Genomic DNA, 26,616 nt, shown 5'->3' on the forward strand with positions numbered 1-26,616 from the left:
AATTTCCATCAAAATTAAAATTAGCTGTGGTCAAACCCCTGCTAAAAAAGCCCTCTCTAGACCCCCTGATTCATAACAACTACCAGCCTATATCGCTGCTGCCATTTTTGGGTAAGGTGATTGAGAGAGTGGTGGCCTTCCAGCTTCAGTCGATCTTGGATGAAACGGATTTTCTGGACTCATTTCAAACCGGCTTCCGGGAGGGCTATGGAGTTGAGACTGCCATGGTCGCCTTGGTCGATGATCTCCATCTGGGTATGGACAGGGGGAGCGTGTCCCTGTTGGTGCTCTTGGACATCTCAGCGGCCTTCGATACCATTGACCATGGTATCCTTCTGGAACGCCTGAGGGAGTTGGGAATCGGGGGCACTGTGCTCCAGTGGTTCCGATCCTACCTCTGGTAGATTCCAGATGGTGGAGCTGGGGGACTGTCACTCTGATAGGAGGGCCCTTACATCCGGTGTCCCTCAGGGAGCAATTTTGTCCCCCATGCTATTTAACATTTACAGGAAGCCGCTGGGAGAGATCATCCAGATCATACGCTGATGACACCCAAATATGCTTCTCTGTGTCTCCGATTGATGCAGTGACTAGGGATGGCATCTCTCCTCTAAATGCCTGCTTGGAGTCGGTAATGGGCTGCATGAGGAAAAACAAACTCCGTGTGAATCCAGGGAAAACGGAAGTACTGGCGATAGGTTCCCCGGATCTGGGTGGTGAGATATGCCAGCCTGTCCTGAATGGGGTCACGCTCCCCTTGAAGGACTCGGTCCGCAGCTTGGGAGGGCTCTTGGACTCTTCGCTCCAGTTATCATCTCAGGTGGATGCAGTTGTCAGGAGCGCTTGTTATCAGCTTCGGCTGATATGCCAGCTGCGTCCCGACCTGGACCGGAGAGACCTTGAAACTGTAGTACATGCTCTGGTAACCTCTTGATTGGATTTCTGTAAAGCACTCTACATGGGGCAACCCTTGTACCAAACCCGGAAGCTACAGTTGGTGCAGAATATGGCAGCGAGATTGGTCGCTGGTTGTTCCAGGTCTGACCGTATAACTCCCATCTTGAAAGATCTTCATTGGCTGCCTATTCGCTTCCGAGCTCAATACAAGGTGTTGGTAATGACCTATAAAGCCCTAAATGGCTTGGGCCCAGGGTACTTGGAGGACCGCCTCTCCCCATATAATCTGCCCCGCACACTCCGGTCAATAGGGATGCAATAGTTGGAGGTCCCAGCAACACGCTATGCGAGGACCTCACAGAGGGCATTTTCTGTCATGGCCCCAAAATCCTGGAATAGTCTCCCAGACAAGCTCCGCTCCACCACATCTTTAGGTCTTTTTAAAAAGAACTTGAAGACATATTTCTTTTCCCAAGCCTTCCCACCATGAAAAATCATTCTTTCCCTTACCCCTTTTCATTGACGACCCTGGATTGTATATATTGACTTCCCCCTTTTCTCTGGCCCTTTGCTGTTAGTGTTGTTGTATTGTTTTTAATACTGTTTTTAACTGATTTTATTGGAATGTTTTTATATGCTGTTGTTTGCCGCTTTGATCAGGTTTTGGAAAAGCGGGATACAAATAAACTATATTATTAATATTGGCCCATAGGGAATCATTGGGGAATACTTGCCCATAAGGTAATAATGAGGAATAGTCTTTTGAGAAAGAAGGTGGTGAGATGTCGGGAATTAACTGCCATAGAGCCCAGGAAAACCCACAAAAAATCAATGGATGCTGGCCATGAAAGCCTTCGACTTCAATCGCCTATGTTTCCTTTTCAAGAGGAAGACCTCCTCGGTCTCCCTGGTTTGAAGAAATCCGCAACATGAGAAGTGGCTTTGTAAATTTGGTTTACATGGTCAGAGGGAGTCTCACCGTGTGGCCTTTCATTGCTGGCCATGGGACTGGACGGCCTCCCCCAGGAGACTGTGGCCGAGTCTGAAAGGAAGGAGAGAAAAAGAGTGTCTCCAGGGGTCAGCCAAGAGGTCAAGGGTCAGGCAGGTAGCTTTGGGGGAGACAAGGACTCCCTCTAGTTTTCCCAACCCAGCTGGGCTCCCTGATCCCCCCCAGGGGTCTCTCCCCCAAGCCCCCTGGCATCCTCTGCTCACCTGAGAAGGCCCACTGCAATGGTGAGGCCGAAGGTGGGCTGCCCCGCTCCCCCTGGGTGCTAGAGACTGGTGAGGGCCAAGGCCTGGATGGGGTTCTGGGAGGTGGACGACACTATGGACCAGTATTCCCCAATGATTCTCTATGGGCCAATATTCCCTAATCATTCCCTATGGGCCAGTCTTCCCCAATGATTCCCTATGGGCCAGTATTCCCCAGTATTCCCTATGGACCCACAGCTGCTTTCGAAGCCCCACACCAACATCCAGACCCTTCTCTTTTAGGGAGAAAAAGGGGACTCCTGGGGCCACAACTGAGTGGGTGGGTGTATAGTTAGGCCATTGGGGAGTTGGGGGGGGGGTAAAGAGGGTCCTTGGCCAGCCCCATCTCTCCTGGCAACTGGACCCTGGGAGGGGGCGGGAGTAGGGCTAGGCAGCCCCCCATCTTTGTCTTTCTCCTCTCCTGCAACCCCTTCCTCCTCCATTCGAGGGGTGGGCTCACTGGGATGGGGGCCCTCGGGCTTCACTGCTCCCTTTCTTTTCTCCCCATCGAGCAGGGAGGGGCTGGGAAGCCGCCTTCAACCCCAGGGCCCCCCTGGAATCATATTTTTTGGGGTGGGTTCCAAAAGTCTGTGTCTTGTGAGGCTAGGGTTCTATGTATTCCTGCAGGGCAGAATAAAGGGGTTAGACTGGATCCGGGTCCTTGAGGTCTCTTCCAACTCTAGGGTTCTATGTATTCCTGCATGGCAGACGAGGGTTGGACTGGGTGGCCCTTTTGGGGGTCATTTCCAACGCTAGGATTTTATGATGGAGCTGCTGTCGTGGCCACCTGAGCCACCTTCACTGGAAGTGGGGGCTCCTTGGGCTCACAGTCACCCCACCCTTAGTCCCTGGGGTCCCTATGAGGGGGAGTACATGGGGCTGGAATCAAAGACCACCCCAACCAGTTTCCTGTCCTCGTCCTGTACATATGTTCATGTGAATGCAACTGGGAGGCGAGGTCCTGCTTTCACAAGTGGGGCTGCCCCACGGGCTCCTTCCTGCCAAAAGTCTGGCCAAGTCCCAGGGCGGCACCCAGAGCCTGTATCCCCCAGAGCCGCCCTGGGACTTGGAGTGACGCCCAAGGCCTAGCCAGCTCTCCCTGCAAGGTTGGCTTCATTCCCAGCAAAACAAACCGAGGACTAGCTGGAGCCTGGCCTTGGAGGGTGGGATGTGGGGCAGGTAAAGGGGGCGAGGTGACCAGGGCTGGAGGACTGCAAGGGGTCATCCCCTGGTATGACGAAGGGGGTCTGGGTCTCTCTGGTCAGAAGACCCTGGGACTGGCACCCCTCAAGTCCCCCCCAATGATTCCCTATGGGCCAGTCTTCCCCAAGGATTCCCTATGGGCAAATATTCCCCAATGATTCCCTATGGGCCAGTATTCCCCAATGATTCCCTATGGGCAAATATTCCCCAATGATTCCCTATGGGCCAGTATTCCCCAATGATTCCCTATGCGCAAATATCCCCCAATGATTCCCTATGGGGCAGTATCCTCCAATGATTCCCTATGGGCCAGTGTTTCCCAAAAGGAGAGGCCAGCCATGCTGGGAGTTGGGTGCTAACATGGGACAGCCCCATAGCCCCCTTGTAATGCCTCAAAGTACAGCAGTGAACAGCCCCAACCCAAATAGACTGGAAAGCTGGGGCAAAACTTAACAAAATGAAATTCAACAGAGAAATGTAAGGTACTGTATTAAGAACAGGAAAACAAAATGCATAGACATAGGATTATGGGGGACACCTGGCTGAATGAAAGTACATGTGAAAGGGATCTAGGAGTCCTAATAGACCACAAGTTGAACATGAGTGAAGAGTGCAATGCAGCAGCTAAACAGGCCAATGCGATTTTAGGCTGCATCAATAAAAGTCTAGTGTCTAGATCAAGGGAGGTAATAGTGCCCCTCTATTCTGCTCAGGGCAGGCCCCACCTGGAATAATACTGTGTCCAGTTCTGGGCAAAACAATTCAAAAAGGACATTGAGAAGCTGGAACTGTGTCCAGAGGAGGGAGACCAAAATGGTGAAGGGTCTGGAAACCATGAAGCCCTTTGAGGAGAGATTTGGGGATCTGGGGATATTTAGCCTGGAGAAGAGAAGGTTGAGAGGTGATATGATGATAGCCCTGTTCAAATACTTGGAGGGATGTCATATTGAGGAGGGAGCAAGCTTGTTTTCTGCTGCTCCAGAGAATGGGAGACAATGGAGCAATGGATGCCAAGAAATTCCAGCTGAACGTTAGGAGAACTATAGTTTTTTGTGGGTTTTTCGGGCTATGTGGCCATGTTCTAGAATTTCTTTCTGGCCACATGGCCCAAAAAAACCCCCCAAACTATGGATGCCGGCCATAAAAGCCTTCGACTTTACATTAGGAGGAACTTCTTGAGGGTAAGGGCTGTTCGACAGTGAAATATGTTGCTTAGAGAGAGTCTCCTTTCTTGGAGGCCTTTAGGCTGAGGCTGGATGGCCATCTGTCAATGGGGCGTTTTGATGGAGAGTTCCTGCATGGCAGAATAAAGGGGTTGGATTGGACCAGGGACCTTTTGGAGGTCTCTTCCGACTCTAGGATTCTACGATGATCATCATGAGGATGACAGAGAAGCCATGGTTAAGAGGTGATAGGATAGCCCTGTGTGTGTCAGGGCATGCAAGTTGGCATTGACAGAATAAAGGTGTGGTAAGGGGCAGGTGAAACTCTGCTAATCAGCCTGCGTTGTAATTAGAAGGGCAATTAGCCAAGGCGACGGTGATGCAGCCCATCAGCAGACGACAAACGCTGCCCAGAGTCTGCATGGAGTTAGGCAGCATTCTAGGAATTGTAGTGCTTTCCATGCTGCTGGGAGTAGCAGCCTTCTCCTTCGTCCTGGAGAGGAGTGACCGGTGGGGTGTCCAGTGGGGCTCTGTCCTGGGCCCAGTCTGCTGTTCAACATCTTGATCAATGACTCGGAGGAAGGAATCGGAGGCATGCTGATCAAGGGAGTCTCCTTCCTTGGAGGTCTTTAAACAGAGGCTGGGTGGCCCTCTGTCAATGGGGATGCTTTGATAGAGAGTTCCTGCATGACAGAACGGCGATTGACTGGATCAGGGCTCTTCTTGGGGTCTCTTCCAACTCTAGCAGTCTATGACCCAAAAGAGAGAGTGGGGCGCAGCAGCTCTTCCCAACACAGAAGCCCAGGAAAGCCAAGACCAGTCCCCCAAAACTTAAGAACACTTGGTCCCCAAACTTCACCTTTTAATGGAATTTGGGACTTCAGCTCCCAGAATCCCAGGCTCTTGGCCAACATGGCTGAGGCTTCTGGGAATTGAAGTCCAAAATCAGTTTGGGGACTTGGAGGGATGCCTCTGTTGGATTTCACTGCTTCGCACGCTGAGATCTTCTTGGAATTCAGGTCCATGTCTACTAACACTCCCATTTCCTGTTTTTGCGCAAGCGTGTCCTTTTAGGACGCTGATGAAACTTTTTCTACCTCATTTATCCTCAACATGATTCATAGAGCTGGAAGGGACCCCAAAAAGGGCCCTGATCCATTCCAACCCCCTTCTTTTGCCATGCAGGAACTCTCAATCGAAGCCTCCCCATTTTGACTGATGGCGATCCAGCGCCTGCTTAAAGCAGAGCCTGAGAACGAATATGCACAAGATTTGTGAGTAAACATTTACTTTTTAAGTAAACAGAGAGAAGGCCTCAGCAGGAACCATTTATTTTTAAACTGAAATTACCCGGCATCTTCAAACTAATCCTGGCGCTGTCCAGATTGTGGGTACAGCTTGATTGTGTGCAAATCCATTTGGGGAAGGGGGGGACATGGAACCATTTGGACCCCAAGAGCCCCCTTTTGGCCTGGGCAGCACTGGAGGGGGCAGGAATGCAGTGGAAGGGTCCCAAACCCCTATCCCAAAAGGGGGGGTCTGGGGGAAGATCCTTCATATACACCATGCAGGGAGGGGGCCCTCAGGAGAACAAGGGAAGCTATGTTAGGCAGCCCCCTCCCCAAACACAAGCCCGTCTTGCAAGAGCCCTGCCGCTGCTCCCTCCCCTCCCGCGAGGCCAGAGGCCATCCAGGGCTGACTGGCAAGAGGGTCAGCGACAGACCCAGCGCCTGGGCATGGCCTTGTGTCCAGCAAAGGCACTCCCTTCTCGCCCATGGCACTCTCCTTCTGCCCAATCAAGGGTCAGCAGGCGCTCCATGGATCCCCTCTTGCACCGTCCCCGCTGCTTCTGCCCGGCGCTCCAGGGCCAACTGCATGCTCCAGATGCTGAGGGGCCGCATGTAGGCAAGCGAGCGGTAGACTCTCTTCTGGCAGTAGGCCTCAGGGGTCTGGAAGGCCATGCCCAGGCGCTCCCAGACCGTCCGGTAGCACCCTTCAGCTGTCTGGAAGCCCTCCTTGACCAGGCCCTGGGGTGGCAAAGGTGAAGAGGAAACAAAAGGGTCAGGGCTGCCCATTCTCCACCGCCCCCCCCCCCAGGCGGCCTGCACCTACCTCTTGGATCATGGTGGCTGCCAGGGAATAGACCACTCCCACCCAGACCTCGTCCGACTGGACGCTGGAGGTGTCCGGCACCCCATCCGGCCGCATGCCATTTACGGCCCCCATTGTCCCCTCCGAGAAGCCCAAGACGTTCACCTCATAAATGCTCCGCAGTGCACTCTGTACATGCTCCATGGGGAAGACCTGTAGGAAACGGTTGGGATCCGGTTAGTCTCAATGGGAGTGAGGGGTCTGTGGTCCTGAACTCCTTCTCTCTCTGCCCCCAACCCAATGGGACTGAGAGGTCCCAGGGATGTGTGGGCCTGAGACCCTTCTTTCTCTGCCCCCAAACCAATGGGAGTGAAGGGTCCGAGGGATCCGTGGTCCTCAGCCTCTTCCCTCTCTGTCCCCAACCTGATGGGAGTGAGGAGTCCCAGGGATTTGTGGCCCTCAATCCCTTCCTTCTCTGCCCCCAACCCAATGGGAGTGAGGGGACCCAGGGATCTGTGGCCCTCAATCCCTTCCCTCTCTGTCCCCAACCCAATGGGAGTGAGGGGTCCTAGGGATCAGTGGCCCTCAATCCCTTCCCTCTGTGTTCCCAACCCAACGGGAGTGAGGGGTCCGAGGGATCCGTGGCCCTCAGCCCCTTCCCTCTCTGCCCCCTACCCAGTGGGCATGAGGGCTCCCAGGGATCCGTGGCCCTCAATCCCTTCCCTCTGTGTCCCCAACCCAATGGGAGTGAGGGGTCTGAGGGATTCGTGGTCCTCAGCCCCTTCCCTCTCTGCCCCCAACCCAAGGGGAGTGAGGGGTCCAGGGGGTCTGTGCCTCCAAACTCCCCGTACCGTGGTTGTGTTTCTCCTGTGTGTGTTTGTGGGGGGACATAGGAATCCACCCCTCATATCCATGGCAGGAACGTCGAGCCCACTCCCACCACAGCTGCTGTGTATTTGGGGAGCACTTGTGGCAGGAGTTTCAGAGGCTCAGGCCACTGGGTGGACCATCGTGGGCCCCCTACCCTCCTCCTCCTCCTCCTCACCTCATACTCCCCCTCGCCCAGACCACAGGCCCGGAGGAACCACTGACCGGCCAGCTGGTCGGCCATGATGCTGTTGGACGAAGGGCTGCGGCTGCTGTCGTAGTTGTAGTACCTCCCTGGAGCAGTCGAGTGACCGGTGTGCGAGGGGGAGAGAGAGCAAAGGGTCAGCCAGGCCATGGCCAAGAGCACTGCCGCTGGGTGCCCCTGGCCCAGGAGAGGAAGCCCACCGCCACGGATCCTGAACCTACCATTCCAGAGCAGTCTCTCAAAGGCCGCTGTACCTTTGGCCAGGATGGCGGAGTATTTCTGCAGGGCTTCCCCCTCACCCAAGATGTCAGCCATGCGGCGCATCATGCACACAGCGGCCAGCCAGAGACCGCCGCAGTAGGCGCTGCCAAAGCAAAGGAGGAAGAAAGAAGGCGAGAAGAGGGGTGTTGGCCCAAGCTTAAGGGTGTCCCAAGCCGGACCAGCAGCGACAAAGTCCCGTCGCCCCATAGACGGAAAATCCAGAACGTGGAAGAGTTTTGGATTTTTTAAAATTGCAAAACCACCAAAGAAATGCTACCTCTCTTTCATAACAGCGCCAGCCCTCTTGACCTGGTTGTTAAAACATTTGGTTCTAAGGAAGCAAAATGGCTGCAAGTGCCAAGCTTTTGCTTTTCTGGCTCGCTTGACCGGAAAATCACGTATTTTAAGGCACGCGCACACGCCTGGCGAGGTTGCCATGGGAAAGGCTGGGCAATAATATTATGTTTAGCCATCTCTCAAATTGCGCAGGCTTCTTTCAGCTCCTGCCAGAAGTATGGGGGAAACAATCTTAAGAAGTGGCCCTTTCCACTGGAAAACTATTTGCCCTGCCTTGCCCCCCCCCCCACAGCCCCTTCTTCCTGCCCTTGTGCAAGGAATTCTGGGACTTGTAGTTTCTGAAGGGACCAGGCACATCAAAGCAGTTTCCAGAATCACAGAACCAGAGTTGGAAGAGACCTCAAGAAGGGCCATCCTGTCCAGCCCCCTTCTGCCATGCAGGAACTCTCAATCAAAGCATCCGTGAGACAGATGGCTGCCCAGCCTCTGTTTAAAGACCTCCAAGGAGGCAGACTCCGCCAAAATCTCCAAGGGATATATTCCACTGCCAAACTGCCATTACAGTCAGGAGGTTCCTCCTAATGATGAGGTGGAATCTCTTTCCATGTAATTTGAATCCATTGCTCCGTTGTCTCTTATTCTCTGAAGCAGCAGAAAACAAGCTTGCTCCCTATCCTTTTAAGTATTTAAACCGGGCTACCCTATCCCCTTAAACTTCTCTTCTCCAGGCTAAACAGCCCCAGCTCCCTAAGTCTAGGGCTTCACGGTTTCCAGACCTTCCACCATTTTGGTCACCCTTCTCTGGACATGCTCCATCTTGTAATTGAATTGTGTTCCCCAGAACTGGACATAGGATTATTCCAGGTGAGGCCTGACCAAAGCAGAATAGAATGGCGCTATGACTTCCCTTGATCTAGACACTAGATCATTCCCCCCCATATAAACCACGCAGCCAGAGAGAGAAGCCCCAGCCAGGCCTGCCAAGTGGCAAAGGGAGGTCCACTTGGGGGGTGAAGTGGGTGCGAGAGGCAGTGAACCCCTCCTGAGCCACTCAGGGCTACAGGAGACCCTTTGCAAAAGGGATGCAGGGAAGAATGAGAGAGGAAGAAGAGGAGGTGGAACCCACAAGTTCTGCAGTCACCTCCAACCCCCTGATGGCCACAAGGATCCATGTGGCAGCCCCACAGAAGAGCTCATCTTAAGGCAGGAAAAGCAGGCTGCTCTGGTTTGGTTCTGGAGGAGGAGAACAAACTGCTTTCTTGGCAGAGGGCTGTTTGTATCCATGGCTCCATTGTGTCCCATTCTCTGCAGCATCAGAAAACAAGATTGCTCCCTCCTCAATATGGCATTCCTTCAAATACTTAAAGAGGGCTCTCATCTCTCTTTTCCAGGCTAAACATTCCCAGCTCCCTAAGTCTTTCCTCATAGGGCTTCGTGGTTTCCAGACCCTTCACCATTTTGATGGCCCTTCTTTGGACACATTCCAGTTTCTCAACATTCTTTTTGAATTGTAATGTCCAGAAATGGACACAGGATATTCCAGGTGAGGCCTGACCAAAGCAGAATAGAAGGACACTAATGCTTCCCTTAATCTAGATACTATTCGTCTATTGATGCAGCCTAAAATCGTATTGGCCTTTATAGCTGCTGCATCGCACTCTTGACTCATGTTCAGCTTGTGGTCTACTTGGACTCCCAGATCCCTTTCACATGTATAAGTCTGCTTAAGCCAAGTGTCCTCCATCCTAGATCTATGGATTTCATTTTTTTCCCTATCGTACATTTCTCCATGTTGAATTTCATTTTGTTAGCTTTAGCTCAGCTTTCTAATCTGTTAAGATCATGTTGAATCTTGAGTCTCTGGAGTATTAGCTATTCCTCCTAATTTGGTATCATCTGCAAATTTGATAAGCATGCCTTCTATTCCTTCACCCAAGTCATTGATAAAGATGTTGAATAGCAAACTGGGCCCAGGACAGAGCCCCACTGGACACCCCACTGGTCACTCCTCTCCAGGAGGAAGAAGAAGAGGAGCCATGGCTGCGCACCCTTTGGGTTCAGCTGGTCAGCCACTTACTAATCCAACTAACAGTTGCAAAGCCTGGGAAGGGCGTTTTGGGCAAAGGGAAAGCAAGATGGAGGGCAAGAGGGGGGCTGACACAGGACCCCCCTCTCTTTTAGGAGCCAGATGCCACTTACTGGGGGGGGGGCGGGGAGAAGAGGAGACGGACTCAATTATTAAAGAGAAGGTGTATATTGAGTGGGATTGCACTATGCGTTGTGGCTCCTTCACATTCTGTGTCTAATGTGGGGCAGGGGTTCTCCCAGGAAAAACCACAGAACAGACCCCTCAAACATCCTCCAAGTGGGTTCACGAGACCCACATCTCTGACCCACAGCTGGGCAAACTTCTTGGCACGGGGCTGACCTCCTTTAAATCCTCCCAATGACCTCTATTTCCCTCAGCAGCCCATAACCATTGGCACCAACTAAGCAGAGGGACCACTCTCCCTTGGAGGTCAGACCCAGAACTGGACCAGGGGCTGGGTTTGCACTGGCAGTACTGGGAAGGGGTCTGTGTGTTGGGGGCTGCCCAGATCAGGCAAGAAACCAGAGGAATTTTGCAGGTGGGCTTCTCCAATGAGAAAACAGTACAAGATGGCTGGACACTTGGTTGCCTGGGTGGGAACCCAAAGTCACTGAAGTGGACAGTCCCCGGCTGGTGCCAACCTAGGGGTCTCACCCATAGTCCCCTCAAGAGGAGCGAAAGCCCCAATGTCCTTGGCATTACCATCCAACCGGCTTCCTCCCTGCTGCCCTCTCACCTGGCGCCGGTCACCACCCAGGCATCGTAGGTCTGGTCTGCGAAGCCAGAGTTCTCGATCAGGCCATCCCCATCTGTGTCGAACTTCAGCTCCGAGTCCATCACAGCCTGTGAGGGAGAGGAGGCCGAAGTGGAGGCATTGGGGGTCCAGGCTGACCCACGGCCAAAGGACAGGCCATTCCTTGCTCCCCCTGCCCGAGAGCTACCTGGCAGACCGGCCACATGTCCTGCAGGTAGGTCGAGTCTTTGGTGAGGTAGTAGTCGCGGTACACCTGCAGCACGAACTTCAGGTTGAGGTCCTTCCAGTTGGCCGTGTCGTGGATCAGGTAGGCATTGACGCGCTGCCAGGGTTCGTCGTCTGGCATAAATGGGGGGGGCGACACTCAAGGCCATGGGAAGACCCTGCCCACCTACCTCCAGCAGGGCCTCCCCAAGGGACTACATATTCCATCAGCAATGCATTCCAAATTACAATCGTCCCTCCGTATTCGCCAGGGTTAGGGGCACAAGACCCTTACCATGAATAGGGAAAACTGCAAATAACAAAAACCACCAGTTCTTTACCTGAGAGGACACCTCCTAGGAATCTCTAGTCAGGGGTAGGCAACCGGCGGCCCGCGGGCCGGATGCGGCCCGGCAAGCCCTTGGGACCGGCCCCAGCCTGGTCCTGCCGCCAATGCTGCCAGAGCCTTTGGCCTCTCGCGGGAGGGCATGGGGCATTTGGCCTATCAGGAGGAGGCGGGCAAGGGGGGCAATTGTCTACGAGGCCTCCAAAACATGCATTTATATTAACATTTTTTTAAAATCAGCAATTTTTTTTGTGTGTCTCCATTTTTTTTAAAAAAATCCCCCATTTGAAAAAATTTGTCCACATTTGTCCTGGTTTGTTTATTTAATTATTTTTTTTAAAAAATTATTAATTATTATTTTGGCTTCGGCCCCCCCAGTGTCTGAGAGACAGTAACCCCCCCCAGCTCAAAAAGGTTCCTACCCCTGCTCTAGGTCCTGAAGTGCAAACTCTGAAGCTACAAAGGCCTAGCAAGTATTCTCTAGGAATCTCAGGTCCCAAGGGCAACTCTGTGGTCAACGTCCGACTGACACTGACCATAAAACTGCAGTGGAGGAGCAAAAGGTCTAGTAAGTATTCTTTCTTTGACTCTCTAATATTAAAGTAGTGCAACTTTTAGTTAAGGTTGACCGAGAGTTGCGCTGGAAGACCTAGAGATTCCTAGAGAGGTATATATTAATCTTGGATATAAAATCGGCAAATATCAAGGTCGCAAATATGGAGGGATGAGTGTATTGCTGCTGGTAGAACCTTGGGAAAGCCTCAAACAGACCCCCCCCCCCGACTAAATAGATCCCAGGCTATGAAGCCAGAGGGGGGGGGGGCCGGATCCTGCCCTCTCAGTACAAAGCTGCTCAGAAGGAATGTCATTTCCCATCAAAGTAGAAAGCGTTTTCTAGCCGGTGGGGAGTCCTATCCACATTGCCCCCAAGAGTTCACAACCTGCAGGGAAGCTATTGCATATCGCAGATGGATAGGAGTGGATGGCCCTCTGTGTTCTTTCCAACATTATTTTCTATGATTCTTGGCCATGCTCCTCCTCTCCGTCCCTCCGTAAAAAAAAGAGAAGAAGGCAGGGGCTAGTGCTTAGGAGGGAGGTGGGGCTACCTGGCTCCCCGATGTCGTGGGGCACCACATTGCGCAGTTTCACCTGGGCCGTCTGCCCGTCCATCAGTAGAGCCGCGGCGCAAGGTCCTCGTGCAGCACGCCGCCGCTGGGAGGAGAAAAGAAGGATGGTTAATGGCTGTGTCCGGAGGGGGTCTCTGGCAGAGACACCGCCCCGAGGGACAGCAGCCCAGCCCAGAAAGTCCCCACACACAGCTCTGCATCACATGCCTGGCAGAGAAAAGCCAAGAGGGCAAGGAAGGAGGGGCAAGGCAGGACCCATTTAGACCCCTCACTCCACAAACCCTGGACCCTTCACTCCCATTGGGTTCAGGGCAGAGAGGGAAGGGGCTGAGGCCCACAGACCCCTCGGACCCCTCATGCCCAGGGTTGGGGCCAGAGAGAGAAGGGGCTGAGGCCCACGGATCTCTCACTCCCATGGGTTGGGGGCAGAGAGGGAAAGGGCTAAGGCCCACAGACTCCTTGGACCCTCACGCCCACCGGGTTGGGGGCAGAGAGAGAGGGGCTGAGGCCCAAGGATCCCTCACTCCCATTGGTTGGGGGCAGAGAGGGAAGGGTCTCAGGCCTGCAGACCCCTCAGATCCCTCACTCCCATTGGGTTCGGGCAGAGAGGGCTCAGGCCCATAAGACCCCTTGGACCCCTCACTCCCATTGGGTTTGGGGGCAGAGAAGGAAGGGCTCAGGCCACAGACCAAGATCATTCAAAACCAGCTTCAGTGCTCTGAGAGAAAGGGCCCAGAAGCAGGAGGTGCCTGGGCAGGGGGCTGGATTTGGAGGGATGGAGTGGGGGTCTCACCTACCCATGTCATACTGGAGGCTGAGCTCCAACTTGGGCCACACAGGGCGAGAGCAAAGGAGCATAGAAGTGGACGTCGTAAGTGTTGTATCATCCGGTAACTCCTGGCCTGGAAGGAAGGAAGGAAGAAGGAAGGAAGGAAAGAAAACGGAAAAACTCACGGAGGGCTTCTAGGTCATACCCAGCACTTTGAATTGTGCCCGGAAACAAATTGGGAGCCACTGGAGCTGTTTCAAGAGGCACAGAGTGGTTTCTATAATCCGTCCCAATAATGGTCGGGCTCAGCTCTTTGGACCAGAAGAGTTTCCATACACTCTCAGGGGCAGCCTGAAGGGCAGTTACAGTCATCCGAATGGGATGCAACTAAGGTACGCACCACCATGAATAGGTCAGACATCCCCAGGAAGGGAACAATTTGAGGGTGTCATTTTGAGAAGGAGCAAGCTTGTTTTCTGATGCTCCAGAGAATCAGACACAATGGAGCAACAGATGCTAGGTACAGGAAAACAGATTCCAGCTCAATATTAGAGGAACTTCTACATCTGGAAACCATCAAGCCCTATGAGGAATGACTGAGGGAGCTGGGAATGTTTAGCCGGAGAAGAGAAGGTTAAGAGGTGATATGATAATAGCCTGTTTAAGTAGTTTGAAAGGGATGTCAATATGAGAGGGAGCTTGTTTCTGATGCTCCAGAGAAGAGCACCATGGAGCAATGGAGCAAGCTCCAGGAAAAGAGATTCCAGCTCAAATTAGGAGGAACTTCCTGACAATAAGGGCTGTTGTGACCGAAATATACTTGGAGATTTTGGTGGGGTCTCCTTCTTGGAGGTCTTTAAACAGAGGCTGGATGGTCATCTGTTGGGGATGCTTTGATTGAGAGTTCCTGCATGGGCAGAAGAAAGGGGTTGGACTGGATGGTCCTTTGGGGGTCATCACATCATATCACCTCTTAACCTTCTCTTCTCCAGGCTAAACATCCCCAGATCCCCAAGTTGTTCCTCAAAAGACTTAATGGTTTCCAGACCCTTCACCATTGGTGGCCTCCTGGACACAGTTCCAGTTTCTCTATATCCAGATGCCCAGAACTGGACACAATATTCCAGGTGGGGCCTGACCAGAGCAGACTAGAGTGGCACTATACTTCCCTTGATCTAGACCAGGGGTAGGCAACCTTTTGAGCTGGGGGCCGGGTTGCTGTCCTCAGGCGACGGGAGGGGCGAAGCGGGGGCGGAGCTTCCACTCTCCGGGGGCCACTCCTCCCCATCTTTGCTGGCCCCTGACGGGGCCCCAGGCCCTGTCAGAGACCGGCAAAAAAGCTGGTGGGGCCGCCAGCGCTAGAGGGCCCCCTGGAGGGCCCCAGCGATGGCAGCTGGGCTCCCAGAGGCCCCCTGCCGCCGTCGGAGCCTCCTGGAGGGCCCAGCGATGGCAAAGGGCCCCCCAGAGGCCCCCTGCGCCGTCGGAGCCCTCCTGGAGGGCCCCCAGCGACGGCAAAGGGCCACCCAGAGGCCCCTGCCGCCTTCGGAGCCCTCCTGGAGGGCCCAGCGACGGCAGCGGGCTTCCTAGAGGCCCGCCACAGCTGCCGCCTCAGCCGCCCATCGCGGTTTTTCGCCACTCTGGGCGCCGCCATTTTTTCCGCCCAAAATGGCGGGGAAGGTCGCATGAGACTTCGCCACCATTTTGCCCCCAAAATGGGGCGGCCGCAGAGCGGCGAAAAGCTGTGACGGGTGGCCGCCGCAGTGGCGGCAGCAGCGGCAACAGACTAGGGGCCAGTCGGCAGGCCTCTGGGGGCTGCATCCGCCCGTGGGCCGGAGGTTGCCGACCCCTGATCTAGACACATCTTCTTATTAAGAAGCCTAAAATCACATGGGCCTTGTTAGCTGCCACATTGCACTGTTGACTCAAGTTCTACTTGTGGTTTTCTAGGACTCCCAGATCCCTTTCACACATAAAAGTCCCCTTGAGCCAGGTGTCCCCCATCCTTTATCTATGCATTTCAATTTTTCTAAGTGCTGTACCTGATCTTAGGAAGGGCGGTATACAAATAAAAGCTTTATTTATTATTATTATTATTATATTTCTGCAAAGAGACTGACCTTCCAGGTAGGCAAAGCGGCCAAACTCCCCCACAACAGGCAGCAGCCCAGAGAGTCCCTGGGAGGCGTCCAAGGAAGGGCCATCCTCGGGCAGCAGCTCCACCCAGACCGTCCCTCCGTCCGCCAGGAAATAGAGTTCGTTGAAGAGGGCCGACTTGTACCAGGCGGGCAGGTCACTGCAAGGGGAATGGGAAAGAAAGGCGGACAATATTCCATTCGTGCCGCTTGACCACACACCCGCCCACCCGTCCCTGGGTTGTGGCATTTTTGCAAGGAGGAGGTTGGATGGACGCTGCCACCGTATAGCCAGATTAACCCAGGGTCCTACTGTGTGTTTATGGGGGCTTCTCTCATGCCAGAAGGGTCCTTCACCTGCAGACAGGCAAGCAGCTGTTCAACAGCTGGCAGACGGGAAGGGGTTAAATGGGGGTCCCCCTTTTCCTCGGTCAATGTCAGGGGAACCGACCAGGAGCTGACCCCCCCCCCCCAGGGGCTCATTTGCCAGGCCCAAAGAACCTCTTCTTGCCCAGGAACACAACCTGGCACACAGAAGTATGCTTTGATGGAGAGTTCCTGCAAGGCAGAACGGGGTTGGACTGGATGGTCCTTTTTGGGGTCTCTTTCAACTTTCTGAGTCTATGAAGTATCCCCCTTTCCTCAGCAAAGGCAGAGGTCCAGAGCAAGTGGTGGGCAACTAGGCCCCATTAGCCTCCTAGGAGGAATGTGGGGGGCACACTCCCTAAATGGGTCTGGGGCCATTTTTGTAAGGCACCTTCAGCCATTTTAAGCCCAGGAGAGGTCTTTTTTTCAAAGCAGGCAGCTATTCAAAATCACTTTAGGTTTACTTCCGGTTTTACAAAAAAGAGCTTTCTCTTTGACCTGAAATTGCCAGGGAGAACCCAAAACATGGCGTAAAGCTCCTGCCCCTTTGTATGCCCCTTCCGCATTTTGGGGCCATGTTTAGACCCCAGGGCGCTTTGGGCACACCTGACTGTCAGGAAGGAATTTCTGCCAGATAATATTTAGTATGTTTAAGGTTTACAATAAGAATGATGGGATTTATCATAGTTTAAAACGTGGTTTTAGCTTGTAGTGTCTGGATTCTGTTCTTTGTAAGGTGTCTGCATCCCTGTTTTTCTGCAGCCAGACATTTGCAAAAGTAGGAAGCAGGCATTGAGAAGGTCAAGGGCCCTTGCTCCGTGGCCCCTTCTGCCCAAGATGGAGTTCCGCACCCAATGCAGGCCATACCTGTCCTCCAAGATGGGCCTCTGCCAGGCCTCGATCTTCTCCTCCCATTCAGGGTAATGGGTCAGCATGTGGTGACAAAGGGCAGGGCAGGCGTCCCCTTCCCGGCCAAAGAAGCGCGTGTACCACCTGCAGATAGATCAAGGGGAAGGGAGAGAAATGGACATGAAAGAAGAGCGCAAACCGCACTGCTGGTCAAGCAGAATCTGCTGCTCATAAAACCATAGAGTTGGAAGAGACCCCCAAAAAGGCCCTGATCCAGTCCAACCCAAATTCTACTATGCAGGAACTCTCCATCAAAGCATCTGCATTGACAGATGGCCATCCAGCCTCTCTGCTCTGCGCCTTTGGATCGATCCAGCTCCAGAGGTCTCTCTTGGCTCCCCCTCTGGCGTTGTTCTGGTCATCTTCCGGCTGTCCTGGCAATCCATGTGGCCAGCACAGGGTCCTGGAGCAGAAAACAGCCTCCAGGCCCCTGTTGCCAGTCAATTGCTTGGCCGACAGAGCCCTGTTTAAGTATCTGAAGGGGTGTCACGGTGAGGAGGGAGCAAGCTTGTTTTCTGCCGTTCCAGAGAATAGGACACAATGGAGCAATAGATGCAAGCTCCAGGAAACGAGATTCCAGGTCAACATTCGGAGGAACTTCTGGACAGTAAGGGCTATTCGACAGTGGAACATATTCCTTTGGAGGTCAATGGAGTCTCCCTCTTTGGAGGTCTTTAAGCAGAGGCTGGATGGCCATCTGTTAATGGGAATGCCTTGACTGAGAGTTCCTGCAAGCGAAAGAAGGGGTTTGGACAGGATCAGGGCCCTTGTTGAGGTCTCTTCCAACTCTTACGATTCTATGATTCTAGGAAGCCGGCCCTGGGAGAGACCAACCTGTAGTGCTCCTTCTCTTTGGACCCGAAGCGGATGCGCGGCATGTCCCAGGCCAAGCCCAGCTCCAGTGTCCCACGGCCATGGGCCGGCACAGTGCAAGTAGCGCACACAGCAGCAGCGCAGGCCACCCCCTTCTCCGTTGGGGGACTTTTTCCTGAAAGAGAGAACACAACATACCCATATGCAAAAAAGTACCCTTGGGTCAGAGACATGACCCTCAACCTCAGGCTGGCCCGCCCTTCCTGGAGCTCACCTGGTGGGGATGCCAGCTTGCCGTCTGCCAGAAGGTCTTGCCACACTTCCTCTCCGGTGCTGGCAGGGTTGAAAGAAGTGAAGTGGGTGACTGTAGTGCCTTCCTGGAAGGAAGAGAAAAACCACAAAATCATAGTCAGAAGAGACCCCAAGGGCCATCCAGTCCAACCCCATTTTGCTGTGCAGGAAATCTAAATCAAAACATCTCCAACAGAAAGCCATCCAGCCTCTGCTTAAAGACCTCCAAGGAAGGAGACTCCATTGTACTCCATTGAGGGAGTTTGTTCCCCTGTCGAATAGCCCTTACTCTCAGGAGGTTCCTCCTAACGTTGAGGTGGAATCTCTTTTCCTGCAGCTTGCATCCATTGCTGCGGATCCTGTTCTCTGCAGCAGCAGAAAACAAGTCAGCTCTCTCCTCAATATGACATATGAGGGCTATCATACTGCTCTTAACCTTCTCTTCTCCAGGCTAAACATCCCCAGCTCCCTAAGTGTCTCCTCATAGGACTTAATGGTTTCCAGACCCTTCACCATTTTGGTCTCCCCCTCCTGGACACATGGCTCCAGTTTCTCAATGTCTTTTCTGAATTGTGGCGCCCAGAACTGGACACAATATTCCAGGTGGGGCTTGACCAGAGCAGTATATAGTGGCACTATTACTTCCCTTGATCTAGACACTATGCTTTTATTGATGCAGCCTAAAATTGCATTGGCCTTTTTAAGCTGCTGCATCACACTGTTGACTCATGTTCAATTTGTGGTCTACTTGGACTCCCAGATCCCTTTCACACATATAAATCTTGCTCAGCCAGGTGTTCCCCATAATCCTATATCTGTGCATTTTATTTTTCTGCCCTAAGTGCAGTACCTTACATTTCTCCCAGTTGAATTTCATTTTGTTAGCTTTGGCCCAGCTTTCTAGTCTATTCAGGTCATTTTGGATCTTGATCATGTCCTCTGGAGTATTAGCTATTCCTCCTAATTTGGGGTCATCTGCAAATCTGATAAGTATGCTCCCAATTCTGTCATCCAGGTCATTGATACAGATGTTGAATAACACTAGCCCCAGGTCAGAGCCCTGTGGGACCCCACTGGTCACTTCTCTCCAGGATGAAAAGGAGCCATTGCTGAGCATTGCTTGGGTTCTGTCAGTCGGTCAATTGCAAATCCATGTAACAGTTATACTCCAAGGCAGCATCTTTTACTGTCAAATAGCTCTTACTCTCAGGAAGTTCCTCCTAATGTTGAGTTGGAATCTCTTTTCCTGGAGCTTCCATCCATTGCTCCATTGTCTCCTGTTCTCTGGAGCAGCAGAAAACAAGCTTGCTCCCTCCTCAATATGACATCCCTTCAAATATTTAAACAGGGCTCATATCATATCCCCTCTTAACCTTCTCTTCTCCAGGCTAAACATCCCTAGCTCCCTAAGTCTTTCCTCATAGGGCTTCATGGTTTCCAGACCCTTAAACATTTTGGTCACCCTCCTTTGAACACACTCCATCTTGTAAATGAATTGTGGTGCCCAGAACTGGACACAATGTTATTTTGATGTAAGGTACCTTTAAGACACAGCCCTTAGTGATATCAGCTGCAGTATATCTATACTATTAAGAGGGGTGGAGAGGGATTGCTTGCTCTCTCTTCCTCATCCTCTCACTCTCCTGGGGCTGGCTCTGCTCAGTAGTTGCTCATGGATGAAAAAATTACTGCTCTTACATGAAGATTGGACTCTGTGTGGATTCTTACAAGATTGGATTCTAACAGCAGACATCACAGGGTGACCAAAATAGAATAGAGTGGCACTATTACTTCCCTTGCTCTAGAGACTACTATTGATGCAGCCTAGAATCACAATGGCCTTTTTAGCTGCCATATCACACATCCCTCATCTCTGGCCCCAGCTGTCAAGACACAGTGCCCCACGTCTCCCAAAGCTGTGTGCAGAGAAGACCATATGGCTTCTCCTCCTGCTCGAGGTCTGAGGCTTCTTCACCTTGGAGCCCCCCAACCGCAGCATCCTGGGGGTCTTGTGCCACCCCACAGTTCCTCGCCGTGGCCCCCAGCCTCAAATGCCTTCACAGCCATGCTCCCCTTCTTCCTCTCCCAAGCCTAGAGCAACCCCCAGAGATGGCCGCCTCCCTTCTTTTCCTGACCCCTCACCCCCTGGCCCACCTTCTCCCGGCCTGCGATGGCCAAGGTGTAGGAGTTGACCGGCAGGCAGTGGTGCAGGAGGATGCCTCGGACGCAGTGGCCGTCCTTCTGGAGGCTGAAGGGCTCATTCCAGTGGCCGCCCCGACGGTCATCCTTGCTCTCCGTCCCATTCTGGAAGGTGAACATGATGGAGACCTCCACCTCCTCGTCCCGCTGGTTCTCCGCCTCCCAGACGAAGACCCCCACCGGAAGGCTGCTCTCCTGTGGGCAGAAAAGGGCAAGAAAGGGATGTCATGGGAATGCAGGAAGAAAATGTAGAATCATAGAGTCAGAAGGGATCCCAAGGGCCCTGCTCCAGTCCAAGCCCCTTCTTCTGCCATGCAGGAATTCTCCATCTAAGCATCCCCACTGACAGATGCCCATACAGACCCATTTTAAAGACCTCCAAGGAGGCAGACTCCAAAGCAGCATATTCCACTGTCAAACAGCTCTTTCTGTCAGGAAGTTCCTCCTACTGCTGAGCTGGAATCTCTTTCTATGTAATTTGATCTGCAAATTTGATAAGTATGCCTTCTATTCCTTCACCCAAATCATTTATAAAGATGTTGAATAGCAAACTGGGCCCAAGACAGAGCCCTACTGGACACCCCTCTGGTCACTCCTCTCAAAGATCAAAAGGAGCCATGGCTCAGCAGCCTTTGGTTTCGGCCAGTCAGCCAATTCCTAATCCTTATTATTATTATTATTATTAACCTTTATTTATGAAGCGCTGCAAATTTACACAGCGCTGTACATACAATATTTTTAGTTAGATGGATCCCTGCCCTCGGGCTTACAATCTAAAAAGACATGACACAGAAGGAGAAGAAGGGAGTGGTGGAGGGAAAGGGTAAGAGGTCCAGCAGTTCCTCTCGACCTCCAAGGCCTGGACCAAGGCAGAGGGACTGGAGGGAGGGCTTGGCTTCATCATGGATGGTTAATCATTTTCCAGGGAAAATATATACTCTCAGGTAGGATAATGCATATACAATACATAGCAATACAGGACATGATTCAATAAAACAGGCAACAAAGGAACATCAAATAGTAAGCGACAATTATGCAATGCCTGGGAAGGATGGTCTTCAGCTCCGTTTTGAAGCTGGTTAAAGAAGTGATGGCTTTTGTTTGCAAGGGAAGAAGGTTCCAGGAGTGAGGGGCAGTGAGTGAAAAGGGGCGAATCCGAGATGGGGCAGAGGAAATCCTGGGCTGGGACAGCAGACCTTGACTACCAGAACGGAGGGAACAATGGAGTGGGAAGGTGAGGGGAAAGAAGGTCTGATAAGTAAGGAGGGGCCAGTCCATGGAGGGCTTTGAATGTCGACAGCAGGAGCTTATACTGAATGCGGAAAGGGAGAGGGAGCCAGTGAAGGGATGCCAAGACAGGAGAGATGTGGTCAGAGCGGTGGGTGGAGGACGGAGGTGAGAGAGAGGAAGCCCAGCCAGGAGGACGTTACAGGAATCCAGTCGTGAGATCACTAGGGCATGGACTAGGATCTTGGCAGAAGAGGTGGAGAGATATGGTTGGTTTTTGGCAATCTAGAAGCCTTGGCTGTGGTCTGGATCTGCGGGGGCTTATGGCAGCCACAGAGATGGAAGCGATGGAAGCCAGGCTGGTGGGACCAACAGAACCAGCTCCTGGGCCCAGATGCCTACCATGGATGCTGTTTCTGGGGCCTTGCATCAATTATTATTATTATTATTATTATTATTATTAACCTCTATTTATGAAGCGCTGTAAATTTACACAGCGCTATACATACAATCTTTTTAGTTAGACGGATCCCCGCCCTCGGGTTTACAATCTAAAAGGACATGACACAGAAGGAGGAGAAGGGAGTGGTGGAGGGAAAGGGTAAGAGGTCCAGCAGTTCCTCTCGACCTCCAAGGCCTGGACCAAGGCAGATGGACTGGAGGGAGGGTTGGCTTCATCATGGATGGTTAATCATTTTCCAGGGAAAATATATAGAAGTATAGTGTCCAGATCAAGGGAAGCAATAGTGCCACTCTATTCTGCTTTGGTCAGGTCTCACCTGGAATAATGCTGTGTCCAGTTCTGGGCAAAACCACTGAAAAAGGATATTGAGAAACTGGAGCCATGTGTCCAAAGGAAGGAGACTAAAATGGTGAAGGACCTGGATACCATAAAGCCCTATGAGGAGAGACTGAAGGAGCTGGGGGTGTTTAGCCTGCAGAGGAGAAAGTTACGAGGTGATATGAGAGCCCTGTTTAAATATTTGAAGAGAGGTCATATTGAGGAGGGAGCAAGCTTGTTTTCTGCTGCTCCAGAGAATAGGAGACAATGAATGGCAGCTGCAAGGAAATAGATTCCATTTAAACATTAGGAGGAACATCCTGATGATAGGAACCTGGAGAAGAGAAAGTTAAGGGGTGACATGATAGCCCTGTTTAAATACTTGAAGGGGTGTCACTTTGAGGATGGAGCAAGCTTGTTTTCTGCTGCTCCAGAGAACAGGAGACAATGGAGCAATGGATGCAAAGTACTGGAAAAGAGATTCCACCTCAACATCTGGAGGAACTGTTTGGCTGTTGACTGATGTTCAACTTGTGGTCTCCTTGGACTCCTAGATCCCTTTCAGACGGAGAAGTCTCCTTAAGCCAGGTGTCCCTCATCCGATATCTGCACATTTTAATTTTTCCTATCTAAGTGCAGTGTCTTACATTTCTCCCTGTTGAAGTTCGTTTTCTTCGTTACTTAGCTGCTACTCCTAATTTGGTGTTGTCTGCAGATTTGATCAGCATGCCCTCTATTCCTTCATCCAAGTCATTGATAGAGATTTTGGATAGGAAACTGGGCCCAGGACAGAGCCCCACTGGTCCCTTTCTTTCCAGGGTGAGACGGAGCCACGGCTGAGTGTCCTTTGGGTTTGGCTGGTCAACCAATTGCAAATGCATTGAACAACTGCATTGTCTAAACCAGATTTTATTAGCTTCTTTGCAAGAATGTCATGGAGAACCTTACTGAAATCGAGAGATGTCTCCGTAACGAATTCCTGCCAGAAAGGATTTAATATGATTTAGGGGTTTAAAATAAGAATGATGGATTTCATAACAGTTTAAAAACGTGGTTTTAGCTTGTGATGCAGAAAAAGGGTTAATGTGTTTCTAATGCTAAGAATTTGCTTGAAAGAGAAGGAATGCGGAGGAGTGATTTCTCTCCAAAGGCTTGCCTTTAGGGAAGGAGGGCAATGGGGGGGGGGGGGATTTCATAATGTTGGTTTAAAGTTGTGTATTTATATAGTTTATATGGTTTTATATTTTGATATTAAAGGTTAATAGAGTTTTATAGATCTATATTGATGTTTAAAGATAGAGATATAGACTGTTGTAATATGGATTAAATTGCTAACTGCGGGTGCCTCTTGTTCAAGATTGTTGATGAGAAAGAGTTTCTTCTCAGACTTCTGGCCAAAATGCCGGACACCTGGACTTTCGACCATTTCCTCCCAGTTTCTCGCAACGCGGGGAATTATAGGCGATCATATTTTAACACTGGTTTGTGGGGCACAGCTGTCATATTCGTCTATAAAAGCGTCATCTATGTTTTTCACCTTTAGACTTTAGACAAGAGAGGCACAGAACTGTCTGTTATGATTTCTTTTCTGCAACAAAAGCTGTTATTTCATGAATCTGCCTGAAAAAGGTCTGCGGATTTGGTGCTGCCTGACAATGTTCTCTAACTACCGTATTTTCCGGCGTATAAGGCGAATGGCATAGCCACCTCCCTGCCTCTGGGGTCCTTGCTGGCTCCTCTCCCAGCCAGCAGGCGCTTGCGCCGGCTGGAGGAGGCCTCTCAGGAGACCTAAGAGAGGATCCGCAGCGGCTGGGCTCTTGCCGCCATTTTTCTTCCAAAAAGCATCGGGGAAGCAGCTCCAGAGCTGGCCGGGTTGAGGAAAAGAGCCGGCCCCTTAGTCCTCCGATCCTCCAGCGTCTTCAGAAGTCCTCCGTGGAAGCCGCTGAAGGAGCGGAGGATTCTGGGTGGCGGCGGCTACCGCGGAGGACTTCTGAAGCCGCTGAAGGATCAGAAGATCCCTGCCGCCAGTGGCGGCGGCGTGGAAGAGTAAGAGGCCGGCCCTTTTACTCAGCGGTGACGTGGAAGAGTAATGGGCCGGCCTTTTTACTCAGCGATGGTGCGGAGGAGTAAGGGGCCAGCTCTTTTACTCTGCCCGGCTGGCTCTGGAGCCACTTCCCCACCGCCTATTGAAAAAAAATGGCAAGAGCCCAGTCACCGCGGATCCTCTCAGGTCTCTAGAGAGGACCGCTCCAGCTGGCGCGAGACCCCGTCAGGGGCGTCCAGGGATGCTGTCGGCGGGCGACGCGGGGGGTCATCTTATACCTCCCGTCGCCTTATACGCCGGAAAATACGGTAAACACTTGAAGGGAGGTCATACTGAGGAGGGAGCAAGCTTGTTTTCTGCTGCTCCAGAGAATAGGAGACAAAGCAATGGATTCAAATGAGAGGAAAAGAAGTTCCACCTCAACATTAGGAGGCACTTCTGGACAGTAATTACTGTTTGATGGTGGAATCTATTCCCTCAGAGTCTCTTTGTTTGGAGCTCTTTAAGCAGAGACTGGACGTCCATCTGTCAAAATGGGAATGTTTTGACGGAGGGTTCCTGCATGGCAGAAGAATTGGGTTGGGCTGGATCAGGGGCCTTCTTGGGGTCTCTTCCAACTCTAGGATTCTATGATTAATCCGAAACCCTCAAAAGGCCTGGACAGGAAGTTCCCGAGTGGCAGAAAATGGCGGTGGACTGGACCAGGGGCCCTTCTTGGAGTCTCCTCAAACTCTTCTATACTCTAGAATATGGAGGGAACTAAGGGCTCCTTGTGGAGCTGGGAATGGCACGGGTTCTCCAGGCATCGCATTGGCCTCGTGGTGCTGCGCATCACGCCTCTGGCTCAGGTCCAATTATGACCAGTTCATATAGAATAGGAATAGAATCATGTGGTGGTTTAAGCTGCTGTTATTGCCTTCACTATAAACACTCTCTCTCTCTCTCGTGCTTTGCTTCGCGAACAAAGATCAGGAAGGAGCAGCGCGTTGGTGACTGAAAAGGCCAATCCGGGACAAACATGTCGGTGAGCAGAAGCACAGCAGAAAGTCTCCTTGGGTGATGTTTTCTGGGTTGTGGTTCTTTCTGCGTTGTTGTTTCCTTGAAGCTCGTTCGGCGTGAGCTTTCGAAGAAACTGCACAGTCGATGGAGGTGCGTCTCCATGCCTCCCGATGCGAGCCAGGGAGGACCATTCTTGGGGATCTATCTGGCCAAGCCTGAGATGTTGTTTCAGGGAGTCCTTGTACTCTTCTGTGGGGCGCCCCTCTTACACTCTAGAATACTATTTTGGGGAGGGCGATGGTCCTTCATCCTAGAACCATGTCCGGCCCAGCACAGCTGCGTCCTCAAATAGCATGGCCTCAATGCTGGCGACCAGCTTGCTCAAGGACAGCTTACATTCGTCACATAGTCGTCCAGTGTGTAGTTAGAATTGTGCGTAAACAGCGCTGATGGAAGCATTCAAGGAGTCGTAGGTTGGCGATAGGTGACCCATGTTTCATGAAGCCTACACCTGAAAGATGTGTTTTTCAGTGTTGGGTTTTGCCAGACCAATAGAGTGTGTAGCCGGCACCGTGTTCTGTAAGGCTGCCTTCCTTGTGGAGACAACACGTTCATAAGAGCAGCAATGTTGATGTTCAGTCATGACAATTCATGGGCGATTAAGGAGCAGAATGGCGCTCAGGACGTCCACTGGCTGCAGAATCTTGCATGGTTCTGATGTTCCAGCATGCAAGCTTAGTCTGTTTGCCCCTTTGGAGGCTGGTGTGTGCCTTGTTGAACCACACAGAAGATGCCCATTGGCGCAGCTAGCCAACCGGGTTGTTGGGGATGAGCTTTCTTAGGCACACTTTTCTAGGCCCCTCTCCATATGGAGCCACGTGCTCTCCTTAAAAAGGCTGCTGGATCATTCGGATGCTGCCAAAACAAGACTATCATCCCGGTCAGTCTTGAGCGACCAAAGTCCTGAACCGCCTGCATGCAAGGTTTGGGTCTGCGGCTTCCAGTGCGTCTTTACACCTGCGTTTCGTCCCTTGCCTATCGCTACAGGGCTTTTTTCGGAGATGGATGTGTCCTTGGAGCCTGTGCAATGGATTTTTCTGGTGGAGCACATGTGGCACGAACTGGCCTGCACCCTTAAACCAGAGGTTCATCGGCGGAGGCCTTGACAAGCATGGACAGTGGCAGCGAGGTCCTCGGGTCGTAGGTTTGATAGAGTTTCCTTCCTGAGATGGGTACCTTGCAGGGTTAGACAAGCACCATCTGCCCTGGTTTGGGATCAGAGTTTTCTTCTCGAGGATGGTTGCCAATAAGGCTAGAGAGCCCATCCCCGC

General features: G+C 52.0%; 2 protein-coding genes across 2 annotated transcripts in view; one reads left to right on the forward strand and one right to left on the reverse strand.

The window, feature by feature from the left end:
- Nucleotides 1-5,829: 5,829 nt before the first annotated feature.
- On the reverse strand, nt 5,830-20,465 carry LOC121920722 (non-lysosomal glucosylceramidase-like). Its single transcript, XM_042447877.1, has 13 exons — nt 20,190-20,465; nt 18,019-18,121; nt 17,766-17,919; nt 16,890-17,015; nt 15,539-15,817; nt 13,553-13,580; nt 12,735-12,840; nt 11,266-11,417; nt 11,061-11,167; nt 7,899-8,041; nt 7,651-7,766; nt 6,627-6,818; nt 5,830-6,541 (listed from the first exon to the last, which is right to left on the reverse strand). Exons 1-13 carry the CDS (start codon nt 20,352-20,354, stop codon nt 6,311-6,313), a joined length of 1,902 nt encoding a protein of 633 aa, XP_042303811.1. The 5' UTR covers nt 20,355-20,465; the 3' UTR covers nt 5,830-6,310.
- Nucleotides 20,466-25,233: 4,768 nt separating this feature from the next.
- Nucleotides 25,234-26,616, forward strand: part of RGP1 (RGP1 homolog, RAB6A GEF complex partner 1) — a 10,993-nt gene continuing 9,610 nt past the window's right edge. The window contains exon 1 of the mRNA XM_042450174.1: nt 25,234-25,306. The gene's annotated coding sequence lies outside the window, so the exon portion shown is untranslated. The remainder of the gene's footprint in view (nt 25,307-26,616) is intronic.

This window comes from Sceloporus undulatus, chromosome 2 (genome assembly GCF_019175285.1).
Source record: "Sceloporus undulatus isolate JIND9_A2432 ecotype Alabama chromosome 2, SceUnd_v1.1, whole genome shotgun sequence".
NCBI classification, from domain to species: Eukaryota; Metazoa; Chordata; class Lepidosauria; order Squamata; family Phrynosomatidae; genus Sceloporus; species Sceloporus undulatus.